The sequence below is a fragment of the Sciurus carolinensis genome, chromosome 3 (genome assembly GCF_902686445.1).
Source record: "Sciurus carolinensis chromosome 3, mSciCar1.2, whole genome shotgun sequence".
In the NCBI taxonomy this organism is placed as follows: Eukaryota; Metazoa; Chordata; class Mammalia; order Rodentia; family Sciuridae; genus Sciurus; species Sciurus carolinensis.
This window is the reverse complement of record NC_062215.1, coordinates 109,811,444-109,828,722: the sequence shown is the minus strand read 5'-3', so window position 1 is coordinate 109,828,722 and position 17,279 is coordinate 109,811,444. Positions and strand designations below refer to the sequence as shown.

The 17,279-nt window shown below is 42.0% G+C and overlaps 1 protein-coding gene across 12 annotated transcripts in view; it reads right to left on the bottom strand.

Annotated features, from left to right (window-relative positions):
- The window catches only part of Tanc1 (tetratricopeptide repeat, ankyrin repeat and coiled-coil containing 1), a 225,201-nt gene that overhangs the window by 55,525 nt on the left and 152,397 nt on the right, over window positions 1-17,279 (bottom strand). For 6 of the 12 annotated variants that reach the window (XM_047543757.1, XM_047543756.1, XM_047543755.1 and 3 more), the window contains 4 exons: window positions 7,427-7,690; window positions 2,240-2,362; window positions 1,245-1,526; window positions 99-250 (listed from right to left, as the gene is read on the bottom strand). In XM_047543757.1, coding sequence (XP_047399713.1) covers window positions 99-250; window positions 1,245-1,526; window positions 2,240-2,362; window positions 7,427-7,690 — 821 coding nt within the window. The remainder of the gene's footprint in view (window positions 1-98; window positions 251-1,244; window positions 1,527-2,239; window positions 2,363-7,426; window positions 7,691-17,279) is intronic. The other 6 variants (XM_047543761.1, XM_047543760.1, XM_047543763.1 and 3 more) reach the window with 4 other exon arrangements.

Below are 17,279 nucleotides of genomic sequence, written 5' to 3'. Positions count from 1 at the left end.
GTTGTTGCTGTTTTAAGATCCTCTTTCTAATTCACTTCTCGGAAACCAAACTAGCAAATCTCTGTTTGGAAGGTTCCCATAAAACAAGAGCAAGTTACCTTAGAAGCCAGGTATTTCACCGCCTCCTCTCTTGGTCTCTGGTTTTCAGAAGTACCAGGTCCAGCAGATGTTTTGGTCGAATTGAGACCACTTGTAGAAGAACTTGGTGAAAGCAATGGAGTAAAAGGAAGGTCCTGGGTGGGATCTGCTGCTAGAGAAGAGATCCACCTCATTATAGGATCAGCACACATGTATGATGGGATATGGACTATACTTCTTGATTAGTTCCAGAAAGTGTTTTAACAAGTAAAGAGTGAACATGGCCCAAAATTAGGGGACTGAATGAGCATACCAGCCCCCCACCCATCTCCCATGACCAAGTTACCTACCCAGAGAACTACTATTTCCAGTTTCCTTTATTAAATTATTATTATGATTATGATTATTATTATTTTGGTACTGGGACTTGAACCCAGGGGTACTTTACCACTGAGCTACATCCCCAGTCCTTTAATTTTTTTTAAATTTTGAGATAGGGTCTCACTAAGCTACTTAGGGCCTCATCAAGTTGTTGAGGCTGGCCTAGAACTTGTAATCCTCCTGTTTCAGCCTCCAGAGTTACTGGGGTTATAGGCATGTGCCACCATGCCCTTATTAAATTCTTTCAGTTTTAAAAAAAGAATCTCATATGGCCCCCTTGTTCTTGTTTACCATATTTAAAAACACTTTCTTTGTAATGGGTTTACTGAATATAAAATAAGCAGGGATTAGACAAATATTTGGCTATTTGAATTCACAACTTTGTTTTAATAATTTTTGTAAGTCCAGCATAGAAAACAAAGGCTTCGGTGAATAGGATACAAAATAATACTGCACTGTTTTTCCAAGAAGCCCAACCCCTTGATTTTAGGACTCAAATCTCCCCAGGGCACTTGACCCATCTTTGTTTATATAAAGAGGGAAACAGGTTCCAGATCAGGAGGATATCAGGGAAGGCTGGTCTCATCCCAGGTTGTAGCTAATACACACTATGACAGATGGAAGTATTCAGATAGTTCGTTTAACATATGATCGCAAACCTGACAGAGTAGCTGGAACAACTTAAGGAAAACTGGTAATTTATGTGTACTGAAACAGCAATTTCCTCCCTCTATCTTATATTAAAATAAAACAAACTAGAGACAAGTAACTAAACATGGACATACTTTTAGGAGATGAACTGGGGCTGTTGGAAGCAATCTGCCTCATGCGGCTCCCATGGCAGCTCAGTGCCACCAACTTGGAAATGATTGCTGTTTTCCCAAATCCCACATTTCCAACAACCACTGCTCCTCTATTTTCTGCCAGCTCCGTGTTCCTCAAGTTTTCTTCAATCTGGTGAAAAAGCCAATCCCTTCCCACAAACACGGAGTCTGTTGTGATGCTTGGGACTTCAAACAGCAGGGGTTTCAACAAAATGTCTTGTGGCTTGTAGGGAGCAAATCGAGCTTTGAAAAAATAATTTTTTAAGAAAAAAATGTCAATTTTATACCTTATAAAACTTATATTATTGCTTATGTGTCTTTAATTCTAATCTGGTCCTATTAATTTTTCTGTAATACCTCACTTATCATATCCTGTAGGTCCCACAGAGTGTCCTATTAAAATGATTTGTGGTCCTCTCATGCCTCCATTCTCATGACTCAAGGCAGACACACAGAGAAAGCAATGCAAGGGGCCAAACCATGTCTCACTAGTTTATCTGCAGCCATATGTAAGACATGTTTCTTCTACCCACTTCATGAGTAAAATGCAAACACATTTTCCTAGACACAGGGGCACAACTCTCATCTGGGTGTGATGGCACTTTGCACACATGATAAGGCTGCTGACCACACCACTGTGTGGCACAGGCAGATGTAGGATATGGCTGACATGGCTCACAGAACTGAAACAAAACTGATTATTTGTTAGCAGAAAATCTAATGAGTGCCAAATTACCCTTCACACTGTAGAGTTCTTTTCTATCCCAGAAGAATTTAATCATGAATTTAAGGAAGAAACCCAAACTATTAAGGAGGGCCTCCTAGCATACCTTATAGATACATTTTAGCACACACACACACCTCACAGAAGGTTTTAAAACCGGGTGGTTTCAATATTGGTTATCAGAGAATGAACTCATCATATCCACCGTGACATTGGATACAAGGATAAATACCTTTAACTTCCTGTGCCCTACCTCCGGCCGTATTGTGCCATGGTAATCTAATTGAAGTCCGGAGAGGAGCATTTCTCTGCCCATCTAAATAACTCAGATCTTCCAATTTGGTAGAGCTTGTGGCTGCAATATTAAATTGAAGTTTAGTTTAATGCTGAGTTTAATGTCATACTTAAACTACTGTAAGTTATAAATTACTAAGCAAGTCAGTTCAGACTTTCAACCAAATTTACTTAAGAATATTTCTTTGCCCTGGTTTATTTTCCCAGCGATACTCTTAATTGAAAAGTGGTAAAACCCAAGCAACTACTCTTAAATCAAAGTTATGTTGATTTGGTTACCAGAATTCTCCATGATTACTGCAAAGAGACAGACTTCACCATACATTTTTTTATGAAGAAACTTGACACTCAAGAACTACTCAGTAAAGCTCAGTACTTACTACAAATATGTGGCATGGCACTAGATTCTTCTCTGCAGCTCTGGGGAGCATGCTACTGTTTGGAATTCCAGCCTTGTTGATTAAATAAGCATATTCTGCATGTATAATTCCATCATATTTGGAATACTAAAGGTCAGCTCTTGACAATAAAAGTACAAATACTTTCTTAAGCTTCAAATACATATATATTTTAATGTGTTGTATAATACATTGTACAGATGTCTTTTTTTTTATTATAGACATAAGTAGTCATGTTTACTTCTGACCAAATCAATAAGATTCATAGCATATAGGTACTAGTTTAAAAAGCTTAATTAAGGACATTAACACATACCCAGTAGTTGGATGGATTATAAACATAATTAGTGTGAAATAATTTTGCTAATTCTCAACAAATCTTAGAAGTAAATATATAGTACATGTTTTTTGCCTTACAAATATCAAAAAACTTATTCACATATATATTCTAGGTCAGAATGAGAGAAATAAAATGAAATCTAATTTGATTTATGGATGAAATGATCCAACATTAAGTACTGCCAAACCTTGGCATATGATTATTCTCCAGGATATTAAAATATATGCATCATTTAAAAGCAAAAAAAAGGAGACCAGAGAGAGCTGCAGTTCCAAGGCTAAGGCTTCTAAGGACTGGTGAAGTCATTAGTGGAAACAGGTGGTAAGGGACTGTCAAGGCGGGCTGTCTTCTGAAAACCTGGTGACACCACAGGCTCTGACCCAGCATCCAGCTGCCCCCAGCACCAGCTCTTCCTACTCTCCCTCCTAAGGTTTTCATCTTTTTTCCCTCACTGTCCACAACGCTCCCTCTTTTACTTTCATCTGACAAGAACCTAGGGGTTGGGGTCTGGGACTGTCTCTGTGATGCCCCATCCCCTCTTCCCGCATCCTCACAGGTAATCAAGTATGTGCCCTTCCCAGTCAGCAGAGAAACATCTGAAGCCTACCTTCATAACAGCATACACCTACGCTTCTGCACCCTCTTGGTGCACATTCACAGCCAAATTACAAACTGTATGAACATTTAAGTGAATACTCTACACATAGCCAGGGTCCAAGAAAATCTCTCCCATTAGAGACTTGCTAATTCTGTATGCAGAACTTCCAAACAGACCCAAGTAATCAATGGCAGTCTTGAACTTCCCTGCAGGTCTTCACACCAGGGCATGTGAAACTTCCTGGGGAGGCAATGGAACCACCCCCATCCCTCTAAGGTCCTCATATCTCCAGGCTCCCTACAGGAACATACAGGAACATGTTTCTAAGCTCCTGCCTGAGACCTGAGACTAATTCTACTCTAAGCAGAAAGGGTCATCACAACCATCGCCTGTACTTTGCTTCAGAGCCAGAACAGTCACAAATGTAATACAAGCTGCTGCAGCCCAAAGACTACAAAGATGCCAGCAGCCCCAAAAGGGTTTCCTGTTTCCCCTCTTTCCCCAATCCCTTAAACAGAACACTCAGTTTGTAATTTCATGACAATGAAAGGAATTAAAAGTAGGTGACTATAAAAGACATTCCAAATAAAAAACTGCAAAAAGAAGCCCTTGTTTGACATGGATGCAGGAGATGGTATGATCCCAGGTGCCTGTTTTCAGACTTCCAGTCACCTCCAAAATGCACAACAAAGCAGCCTCAGCACCTCCACGCTGAGCCTGGCCCACTCTCCACTTCAAAGGAGATTAAGCCAAGTTGAAAGTGGCATTAGGGCCTGCAAGCCACCAGCTGCAGCTACCTCTGCTTTCCAAGACTTTCGGAACCACAGAGACACCTAAGCAGAAGCAGTGAAGCTCCAGCTGTTCAGTCATGTGCACAAGTGTCCCCACCCAGCAGAACAGGTGATTGGACTGTCCTGCTTTCTCACACACCCAGGCTGGATTCTCAGACATTCCACCGGTAAGAGTCAGACTCATGCTCAGTATTAACAATAAAGGCTTTCAAAATTCCAAAAACTATTTAGGGTCCAGAAGAATCAGAGGTAAAGCAGTAATTTCATGCTGCAATAACGTATGAATATATAACATGCTAACATCTCTATGATTAAATCGATTATTCACCTTGGCGCCTGTGTGTGCACACTAACATCTAGGTGAGAAGTACATTTCAAGATGTTGCAGGAAAGAGGATATTTTTTGGGGTGAGGGGAGTGTGAAAGGAGGGAGAAGAGGAGACCCCTCTAAGCAGAACAAAGAGCAACATCTGCTAAAACTTAAGCTGTGGATTAATCTATCAAAGGTAAATGTCAGTAATCCAGGGAAATTACCAGTTAGTGTTTCAAGGAAAATGGAATTCAACTGGTGGTTGTGTTTGTTGGTTTCCTGGAGAATTTAACACTGTCCTATGATCTGCACAGAAAATAGTTCAAAGGAAAAAAAGTAGCCAAAAATAATAGAATAATAGAATCTATCATCTGACTTCTAGATTAAACTATAACTTTAAAGGCTTGATATCCTGTTTTTTTATATAAAGTAAAAAAATATCCATGTCATACATTTTGAAGTGACCTACAGCATTTCCAGTCAATTCCACTCTAACAAATACCTTTGAAAAGAACATCTCTGCATAGCAAAACAACCCCCATGTCTAGCCAACTTAAGTTTACAATCTTTGAAACCCACCCCCTCACCAAAAAAGAAGTTTTTTGTGCTACACAGTTAACAGACAACTGTACCAGGGTCGATGACAGTAAAGGCTGGCAACCTCAGGGACAGGTCCTATATCGCTCTCCAGTCCTTACCTTATCTCCAAAACATTTTTTTTTATCAAATGGCAATTTACTCCTGTTTATGTGGATCGTAGCATGCAAATATTTCCAAGTGATTCCTGTGTATGGTCCTTTACATTTTATTTCAATCTGTCCAACACTAAGTATTCTGTTTGTAGCAGTCTATCTTCTCATAACTAAACAAACAGTGCTACATATAGTCTACACAAGAATTTTATTCTTTTCCATAATACTTGGAACATCTTGCCATTCCCTCTTGACTGAGGTTTAGTTTTAGAAACAGAATGGTATATAATGTAGAATCTACCAGTTTGTAGCTTGTTAACAGATACCATGGTGTAAAGCACTTGCCTAGTTCCTTTCAAAATACGCCTTTAGGGCTGGGTTGTGGTTCAGTGGTGGAACAATTGCCTAGCACATGTGAGACAGTGGGTTCAATCTTCAGCACCACATAAAAATAAATAAGATAAAGGTATGGTGTTCACCTACAACTAAAGAAATATTTTTTAAAAATATGCATTAGTTTTTAAAACTATGCAATAGAGGAGAAATGACTAAACCCATTAGGTCAGGTAGTCTTTGCTCAAACCCAGAGGTAAAATCCTCCTATACCACAGGAGGTCAAAAAGAAGCTAATGCATGAGCATAGCAGAAATCAGAAATCTCCACTCTGTAATGATGGCAGATTCCCGGAAAGCTCACCTCACAGTCACTCACTGTCACTTCACATGGCAGGAGACCACATGGAGAATATCCAGCAGAAAATGTAACCCCAAATGGGGCACTTTTAACATCACTAAGGCCAATGCATTAATGTTTCCTAATTTTGAAATATCAATTAAATCAAATACAACTTTGCTAGTTTGTTGAAGAAAATGAAGTTGTCAAGTTCTAGTATAGTACAAGTGACCCATTCATCATAACTAGGTGACTATGACCCAAAATGCCTTGGGTGCGATGTATTATGTTAAAGGGTGGGACGGTGGTGAGAGGACAGGGAAGTTTTCAGAAGAACCATCCCTCAATACACACAATGCTCTCTAGCACTTCTCTTTGGCAGACATGCCAAATCCCTCTTCTGGAACAAGGCCATTCTTCTTCCTTTGAAAGTGAATTAGAGTTATACCTCAGAACTTTTCCATTAAGGCCATTTATTTACCAGCTGCTTCAGAGTTCCATCATAAAAAACACCCAACAGCAGCCAGAATGACCTAGCACATCCCCAAGGAGCAATGTAAATTATAGAAAAATCCTTTGATGTAGGAAGAGAGAATCTGGGTCCATGCATTTTAGTAAAGGAGACATTTTAAGTGCTACAATGGTAACAAAGAATTACCATAACAAGTTCCTCTCTAAATTCAGTCCAAGAGCATGGGGTGGAGACTAACACCTTCCAAAGCAGGCACACTGACTTAGATGAAGAGTGCCTCTCCCCACCTACCCCAGGCTGCTCTCCTCCTTCCCTGAGGACCAGCGACTGCCAATCCATCTGTGCTCTGCCCTGCCATTTTTTCTCTCCTCTCTGACTTCCAGCTGCTCCAGCTCACTCTGGCTCCCACTGAGGGTGTCCTAAGCTATGAGCTCCATTATGACTGAAGTATACAGACACATTCAACCTCCCATCTATACAACAGGCTTGGCTTTTATAAAAGTTGGATTAGAAATCCTTTGAGCTGATATTAACAACTACACTCTAAACAATTCCTGTTTACCAAGATACCACAGCGTCAAGAGTGAACCCAAGCTTAAAGTAACAAACACCAAGGGAGAGTAGGTGTACTTTCTTCTGTTACAAAGAGTCAGACAGTCCAAGTTAAAGATGTAAAGAATTCCAGAGTGAAAGGGCCACCAGAAGACCTTATCATGTTTACGGATATGTTAACTGAGGCCTGGAGAAGGTACGTGCCTGACCCTCCATCTGGGTTAGGCTTCCTTGTGAGGACAGTGAGCACAGGGCTTCTCAGACTCAGCAGAACACTTCCAGGGAGAGGCATGGCCTTACCTGCAACTGAGTTGGGCCGTGGCATTATTAGCGAGCTGGAGCTCTGAGAATAAGGGACCGGACCATCTCCAGCTGAGGATTCCGCTTTGGGCAGCACGCTCTCCGCTGACCCAGTGGTCTCCTCTTCTGCCACTGGGGAGCAGTTATCTGCCCTGCGATCATGAAGCACTCCCTTCTGAACCCCTAACCTTAGGCTTCCATCCTTATTCCATTCCAAACTGGAGCCACTCCGGTCATCATTTTCGGATGAACTTGTAATCGTGGCTGAAATGAGAGATCAAAATACTTTGAAGGAGGCCAGGCACCAATGGGGCTGTTGAGAGTTAAAGCACACACACTGCCCTCCCCAGGATCAATGGAAAGTTTTCCGGTCCACACAGATTTTTATCAAAGTATGTTTCATACAATGTATTTTTGTAAATTAAAAGAATGCTGTTTATCAGGGGAAATAAACTGCTAAATCACTCGACAGGAAAGGAAAAAAAAAAAAAAACCTCTGAGAGGAAGATAATGAAAAAGCTGTCTAAAAGTGTCTGAGACTTTAAAGTAAATCTATGTAATTTGGAGATAATGTATCCCCTCTTTAACCAAGATGAATTGCTTGTATCTCATTAAATTCCTTTGAATCTTCAAATATCCTATATTCACATGAGCATTTGCTGGGAAGGAGGGGGAAGACAACAGCAGTGAGTGCAGAAAAAGCACAAGGGAAAATCTACGGAAACAAAGATTAAGAAGTCAAGCAGACAATTCCATCCTTGAAATGAACATTTATAACATCTGTTCAACATGATCCAGAGAGGCTGACTTGACTTAACTCCTTCGGTGGCACAGAATGGAAAAATCTGTGACCAGTGCAGAAGGGCTGGCACAGGAATGTGTGCCATGATTGCAGAATCCCAACTGAGCCTCTAAGAAAACCCTCACGGCGCGGGTGCGGGGTAGTGGGTAGGGAGAACCTTTTGTAAACATCTTGGCCAAAGAGCAGAGGGGTGTAGTAAAAGAAAGAAGTGATACTCACCCTACAGCTTCTACAAACAGTCACTCCTAATTTACAGACACCGAGCTGCACCGGATCCCCTTAAACCACAGGTCACCTGGGCCACTCCCCCTGCCCCACCGCTGACCTAATGTTGGCTTGTGTCCCAGAGGACAGTGGCCATGTCTCCTCATTCTCTATCTGGATCCTCACAGATCTGGCCTCTGACTCTGAGCCTGGAGAATGGGAGTGTGAGGGCCAAAGTGCACTCAGAACCCAGCAGCCTGGAGGGGGCGGCGTCTTCCACACACCATGAAGAGACTGGTGCAGTGGCTCAGTCAGTTATGCAGGATCAAAGGGACTAAAGGGGTCTGGTTTTATTTTTACAATGCTCTTTAAGGTTCAGAAGTAAAGACAACACGACTTCCTCACTGTGACCACAGGACATCCTGTTGCAATTCTGAGACAGTCCTTGCTGCTGCAGCCTGGACTCATTCCCCTGTTTGTCTGCCCACGTGAAAACCCCATCTACATGCGGAAGCCTTCCCAGAGTGCCTATGGCAAGTGGACCTTCTCCTTTTCTGGACAGCATAGTGCCTGGCATACAGCAAGCACTCAACATAGGTTTGCTTACTGAATGAGCAAATGAACATAATTTCACGCCACTTATGGTCAGACACACTACACCTCACTAACCTCACTGTTGCTGATTCAGGATTGAATGTCTCTAAGCAAAGCTAAACTGATTTGAGACAGGGTCTATCTTACAGCAAAGGAGCCTGTCATTGTTATTCACGCATTTCCAAATGTTGCAGCAGTAAGGAACCACACCTCCATCTCTTTGGAATCAACTGCAACCTATATTGTGTTTTAAATGAACCATTTAAATGAACTTAAGTATAGCAAATAATACTCTTTCCATCATACAAATGCAAGTGGTGATGATGGTGGTGGTAACAGCAGCAGCTGATGTTTACTGAAGGTTTACTATACGCCAGAGACTGCTAATGCTTTACAGGAATGGTTTGATTTATTAATGAGTTTATTGTTTATTTATGGTAATTCATTATTAATGGTAACTGTTAATAAGTTGAAAGCATAAAAAATACAGGCGGTCCTTATTAATACAGATTGTTGTTAAGTCCAGTGTTTGGAACTCTCCATGCTTTTCTGAGACATGCCGTAATAAGTTAGGTTTCCAGGCTACCCTAATATCTAAATGAGAGAGGAAAGTTCCAGACTGGTGGTTGATTTGCTTGGTTTTATGGTCACAGCTGTCATAATTGGAGGTTCCTAAACTTTAAGTTGAAAAACAGAAGTCTAAGTGATGTTTTTCCTCATTTGCTTTCCCTAAGTGACATGTACTTTTAGAATCAAAGCCCCAAGACTCTGAATCCTAATTAGGACCTCAAGAAGTGGCAACGGGAATTTGGACCACTCCACTTACTGTTACGACTAATAATAAAGACAGCAGGGTTGCAGCTGCGCCTGCAGCTGCAGGGCCCCAGGAAGCTGCTAGGGACAGCTGGGGAAGCCTGGCCAGGGTTCCTGAGGTACAGGACAGGCTGTCTAATTCTCACCCTGAAGCAAGGGCTCTACATGGTGCCCAGGATCTGATAGATACGAATTCGTGGGGCCTGGCACTGAGAGAAAGTGGGTAGGGGAGGAAGGTCCCAGGCTGCAGGAACAGTGGCTGGGAAGAGAATTCCCAGATGGGGTAACCATTTCAAAAGGAGGCTATAACAAGGTCAGTAGCAGGAGACTACGGAGGAGGAGGCTGCCCTGCACTGACTGTAGGAAGTCACATTAGAGAGGTGGTCTAGTGTTCACACTCACCAGGGCCAGGCTGCTGAGAGGCAGTGAGGCTATGAAGCCCACGAGGATGCCACAAGGCATAAGTTCTCCCCGCCAGGTTCTGAATACCAATCTAGCCCACAGGGCTTAAAGCCCAGATAGCAAACTTTCAGCTCAGCTCAGCTACAACTAGATAAAGGCCTACATGTTTAGTTTCTGTGCAAAACGTAGGAAGCACACTAACAGGGCAGCTCCAGAGGCTCCAAGACAGAAAAGCTGATTTTCACAGTAAACAATGGGCTATACAAAAATACCCATTTTTTCAGTTAGACTAACAGAAATTCAAACTCCTAATTGATTTAAATAGTCACTTTCAAGAATGTGTATACATACAGACACACAGACACACACACACGCACTCACTTACTCCACCAGGACATATCTTAACTATGAAGACTTTTTTAAAAAGTCTCTAAAAAAGAAGTGCTATCTGACATCTTTCACAGACTGGATAATATTTGAAGTTTCCTAATGATTCCAAAATTCTAACATTTTATTCCTTCAACTGGCAGAGGTGCCAACTTTTTGTCGATTAAGGCTCACCATCATTCCCCAACCTGTTCTCAACCACTCTTCCAACATGTAGGCTTCCAGAACAGGAGGCACTTGCCTCGCGCCTTTCCATCTGGCTAGGCTGCACCTCACCATGCAGAGCTAAGCCTGGTTTCTTACTGCTCCTTGATTATCTGTGCTATTTCTCACTGCGTGCAGCTGGAAAATTCCTCTAGCCCCAGGGACCATGTCTTATCTTCTTCTATAGTAACAGTACATTTACCTAAACTGCTAGTGCACAGGGCTGAAAGATTTCCAAAGCACTTTAAGTCATTGGGGCATGCATGTGATCACCACCATCAGTGAGAAGAGGTGGCAAGGTTAAGAACCATCCACCCCACTTTACAGATAGGGAGAGAGAGATTCAGGAGAAATTGACTGCATGTGGTTGGAGGCACAGCCAGCACCCATACCTCCCACTGCACATTTGAAGTCCTCTTTCCTTTCATAAGCACACAACAAATAAAAGGAGTTCTGTAAGTATCTGTGACTAAAAAAACAGCCTGCAGCTCATGAAGTCGGCCTTATTAAGAACAGTCACACACAGTCATAACGCGTTGTTAGGTAAGGCTCTGCAATAAAACTTTTTCTTTCTTCTCTGCTTTTCTTCACCCTGTCTTTACTTTTTGAAGGTTCTTTCTATGCTAACTGTAAACTGAAAATCAAATAAAGAAATAAAGGCAGTGTAGGCTCAAGGACAAGGAAGCAGTTTGGTGGAATCTAAATCAAATTATAGGTTTAAAAGAAGAAAATAATCTGGGCACAGAGTGCATACCTGTAATCCCAGTGGCTCAAGAGGCTGAGGTGGGAGGATTGTGAGTTCAAGGCCGGCCTCAGCAACTTAGCAAGACCCTAAGTAACTTAGCAAGACACTGTCTCAAAATAAAATATTAAAAAGGGATGGTGATGTTGCTCAGTGGTTGAACACCCCTGGTTCAATCTGTGGGAGAAAGAAAGGGAGGGAGGGAAGAAGAAAGGAAAAGAACTCAAGAAAGAAAGAAAATAAACTGATTACAGTGTGTATCCAGAATTGTTTAGGAACTAAGGGCCATTGAGATCAAATGTATGCTAATCACAGAATTCTTTTGGAGCTATGGGAAAATCAAGAGGTGCAAAGTGCAGGAGATTTGGGTTCAAATCTGAGCTTTTCCCTTTCTGAGTACCCACAAGGTGGTGTCACTCTCCGGGTCCAACAAGCAGGAGTATATATTTTTGTCTTTACAGACATCACCTTAGGTGAGTATGTTTCTCTCTTTCCATTGGCTACCAGGAAACTCAAGAATAAAACTAATAAAACTTTCTGCCAACTTAAAGGAAAACTGAATAAAATCATATGAACCTGAGTCCTAACTTCATCTTTTCTTTAGCTCCTATTTCCTTTCCCTAATTCGTACCTTCACTGCAAAAGAAAAATCTTGGGTTTACCACATGTGTATATGTGAGCATTTCTAATCCACTGGGAATGAATTAAGTATAAATAAGGGTCCTTAGGAAATAACAACAGTGGCTAACCTTTATAGTATAAAAGTGCTTACTGTGTGTCAGGCTAGGTTCCAAGCCCCTGTCATATCTCAACTTGACGACTATGTGACAGCCATGGACAGGAGAGCCCCACGACACTTGAGATCTTGCTGTGCCCCAGAATGGTGCTCTATACTATTCTGATCATGCCACACTATTGATAGAACATTTGGGGCATGCGCTCCCAGGTACATTAATAAATTATGCACATGTACTACCCTACAGCAACATAAAACATACACAAAAATAAACATTTTTAAAGGATGAGGGGGAAACATAATTTTCTTTAAAAATTAATTTTCTTTAAGCACTCCACAGACTGTCTTGCATTCTCCATATTCAAAATGAGGGCCTTCTCTGGGCATGAAGAAAATCGAATACAGGAACCTGTTAAATGCCTTAAATGGCTCTTATATCATGAGTACAAGAGCGTTTTTCTCCCCATAAAGCTGAAGAAAAACAAAGTAGCACTTAAACATTTTTTAACCTCCACAATTAGTTTAATGGTTGACAGGAAGAATTTAAAACACTGGACTAATGCATTAAAGATCAAATAAGAAAGGAACATAATGGCTGCTTATAAAAGGGGAAAAAGAGAAGAAATGAATAAAAAAGGAAAAGTCAACTATTGTAGAGACTTCCTCCTTTGACCTGACTGGTTAAGATCACTGACAACTTTAGAAAGTAACATTTCACTGTAGTAAGGGAAAACTCAGACAAGTCAAGGCAGCCCTGTGACAAGTCTCCAGTCCCTCAACGTAACAGAAGGTCTTGCTTCTCTCCTTTGCACCCGACCCTCACACCCAACTGTTGTCTAGGCTGCCAGGTCACAGTGGATTTCCTGAGCGACAAAGGAAAATAACACATGGGTGAAACCAGCCTGCCTTTCTGGTCAGGAATGCAAGGCTGTTTTTCTTCCCATCCCTAGCCCAGGCCTGCCCCCATTTACAATCACACTATACAGAGTTCCTGGCTCACCTGCAGTCACAACTCTTAATCTCCCTCAGCCTGACAATAAGAGGGGCCTAGGGAAGACAAGCAAGCTACCTGGCCTGGAATGCAGAGGGAATATCCCAGGTGGGGCACCCTGGAAACCTTCAGCTCCTGGGGCTGTCTGGCTTCTCCTTCTGCAACTGCCCCAAGACGACAGCTTGGCACTTCCAGCCAGTCCTGTCCCTTCCGAAGTTGTACTGGGAGCCCTGTGTGTTGGAATGTGACAGCCAGATCTCTGCACCAAATCTCCAGCTCAGTGCTCGCCCATATTACGCAAGGTGTGCTCTGCCAGGACATGTAGCAAGGCCAGGGATCCAGCCGTGGTTCTCAGCTGTATTCATTAGGCCCTTCGAAACACCTATAGGAAAGGCTGGGGGCAGGGCAGCGTGGGAGGGGGAGGACTAGACCCGCCTCTCTCAAGAACAAACATTGCTTCAACTTGGTCTGACACAGTAGAGAACAGTCTCCAGAAGTAGTTTAAGGATTTAAACAACATGCTGTCTTCCCATAAGAGCATGCTGTATGGGTAAAGCTTTGCCTAGTTGTATATCAAATGTACCCACACTGGAGCTCCTGACAGAGTCTAATGACTCCCCAGAGTTCCAGACTCTTTTGAAAAAGTATTTAGTGGTTGGTTATTATTATGCATCTATAGCATGTTATCTTCCATCAAAGGTGCCAATCAATGCCATGTTTTAAACTCTTCTCAGCAACTAACAGGTCACAAGATCCTTTTGTAGTCCCACGGGTGAACAAGTTTTGAAAACAGATACCGTGCCTTATCTTTACTGACCCAGTACTGAACAAACTTGCTCCTCCTGGAACACACTAGGTGCCCACAAATGTTTGCTGCACCAACCAGCCTGAAGAATCCAACCAGAGTGAGAATAAAAGTACAGTATGTGCTTTGCTGATTGAAATTATCATCAAGCATGTCTTTCCCACATTGAGTACATTACCAAATTATAGATGTAAAGAAAAATTTTCCTCCTTCACCCAAGAGATTAAAAAAAGACTTCTATAATTAAGGATGATTTTTTAAAATTACAGGCAATGTAGTAAAATGAATATTAACCCAGATTTGAAACACTCTAAATAGTTATTACCAAATCAATTTCAAAGCATTTCGATTTTGTAGTGAGTAGGGCAATACAGGTGGCAACAGAGCAGCATTAGCATAAAATCAAAAAGGCAGGATTTCCGACGTTAAAAATGAAAAGAAAGTGCAATTAATTCATCTGTGTGTTTCTGCATCTGATCGTCTCCATGGGGACAAAAAGTTCAGGAAATAGGTGGTCTAAAGCTACCTCTGGAATCGTTTTCACTTTACAAGCCTGGGAGGAGGCAGGAGAGAGCTGAGAAAGATAAAAATCAGCTTGCAATTTTTTTTTTTAAATGTCCTAAGCAACTGGGCAGAAAAACAAATATTATTACACTCCAGCAAGCACCAGCAGGGTACTAACCAAGGGTCCAATATTTTACTGCAAGCCACCCTTTGTAGGAGAAACATTTCCACAAAGGCATTCCCCTAAGTTTACACCTGCCTTCCTGTTTCAAACTGAACAAAAGGAAACAGACAAGCACCAGAGGAATGGGTGGGGAAAGGGAAGGAAGGAAGGAAGGCAGGCTGCAGGAAGTATAGAAATTCGAGCACTTGTGCCATCCTGAAAGTTGCTCACAGGGTGGAATGAAGAGGCTCAAGTGTTCCAGCTCAGGTGCTGAGAGCCAGGCAGGTGTACCAGGTGCCTGCGCTTTGGGGAGGTGGGGCACTCAGAGTCCCCCTGCCTTCACAAAGCTGCTGCATAGCACATCTCCAGAGGAAGCGGAGGCAGGACACTGCAGAAATACTTCAGCAATGGTAAATCTCAACAGGTCAAAATAGACAGAGGAGGGGAACAGAAGGGAGGGCTGACTTTTAACACGCCCCACCCTCAGTCAGAATTTTTCTAATTGCTACCTCTAAGTCCTTCTCAGCACATCTATTATTAATGGACAGGATTTTTTTTTTTTTTTAAATCTTGACGGGAAAGCTGAGTTTTGTTATTTTCTCCTCATCCAGGCTCTATCCTCTTGCTTCCTACATTGAGATATAGTCCATTTTCTTGAAATAAATACATACACATATAAAATATTTATCATCGTGTGGACATAAAAAGTAAATGTTTAACTCAAAAAGTGCTTTAAAATCCACCATTTTCAGCAATGCTGTTTTTTAAAAATCTAAGTGGTTTTCATACACATTCCAAAGAATACACATACTTTATTTTTTCTAAGCTGGGATTAATACAGCTTACAATTTCCATTTGTAACAGTTAGAAGCAAGTTATATTCAAAGGAGTGTCATTAAGAAAGATAAGTTTTCTCACGCACAGAGGAAACACCTTTAAAAGCATACTTCTTTTAAAGTTTTTTTTTATGTCAAAGCAAGTAATTGAAAGCTATTTTATGGTGATAGGGTACAGCTGCATTTCACATTTGGAAGACTTTTCCTATTGCAAATTTGAAAATCAGACACTCACTTCTAGGTAATACCAATGTTAAGGAACTTTAAACAAAATAAAAAATGTTCATAGGGAATTCAGTTAATCCCATCCAGCTTAGACAGTATTTCTACATGACAGAATTATTATACTTCTAAAAACATTTATGTTGGAAGAACTTGAACCTCTTGAAACAGGATAAAGTGGGACTCCCCTCTGGATAACATAATAAAGTTGAAAAGGGAGCAGGGAAGATAATTAAGCCCTGGCTTCCACAAAGACTGGAAGAGGCCCAGTAAGTTCTTCTAACAGTCATCAGCCTGCACCTCTCCTGCTGAGCAGTTGAAGCAACATAGACAGGGTACCTGTGGCAGCTCTGAAGAAGCTGTGCAGGCTTATGGGAACACAGGCTTCCCTACTCTGCATCTGCTGGGCAAAAATATTGGGTTGAATATAATCAGCATGCCAGAAATGGGCTTGACTAGTAAGAGGAGGCCAAGGAATGTTTAAGGATGGCTTAACACTGAAATTTTCCCTAAATGCCCTGAATAAAGTGTGCTAATACTGTGCACACAACTCTGCTTTGAGCCCTGTGCTACCCCATGTGTGTAATGCTGAGGCAGCCACATGCATTTTGTAACCAGCCCACCCCAAAGTCCTTGCCATTCCAACCCCTGCTCTATTGGCTGGCAGGCCTTAAACTACCTAAAATGGAAAATTAAATGGAAAGCCACTTCCTCCCTTCTCCAGGCCATATGGAATATGGTACAAGGATCCTCACCAGCCTATTTTACAAGCCACTGCCAGTTCTCCCAAAGTGGGCGGCCAAGGTGTCTCACCTTCATCCCTGCCTGTGAAGGATCATGGTACTCTGCAATATTTTACTATAACATTGAGGTGCCCACAATCCCAGGCTATGCCTCATAAAGTTGGCATATTTTTCAGATGGAAAAAGGCACACCCTGACCCCAGCAATCACAGAACCGCAAGTGTGTCATAGATGCCTACTCTGCTGGGAGGCAATGGAACCTGCACACACTCAACTAACTGCAGAGGAAGATCTTTCCCTTTCTGGCCTCACTACTCCTGCCTCTTCAAAGATCTGTGGCTGGAGTCCGCCTGGAGAGGAAGTTCTTGTTTTTTTCCTTCTCCTCCCTACCAATGTGTGCCTTGGCAACAGGTTCTAATTCTGCAGATCACGGAGGAAAGGGAACAGAGGCATGTTGTTACCAGCACAGTGCTTCTCTCTCCTCCACCTACAGACCTTGCCCTGGCAGGAGAGCAGCTAATGAGCGGCAAGCATGATCTCCCATAGCTGAGGTCTTCCATGACACAGGAACTTGCTGACCTCTTCCTTACTCCTCCCACTTTCATCTCAATTTCCACCACTTTTCATATTCAGTTATTAAAGGAACAAGTTGGCTTGAACCAAGGAGAGGAGGGTAGTTTTGGTGACATGCAAAGAAGAACTTAA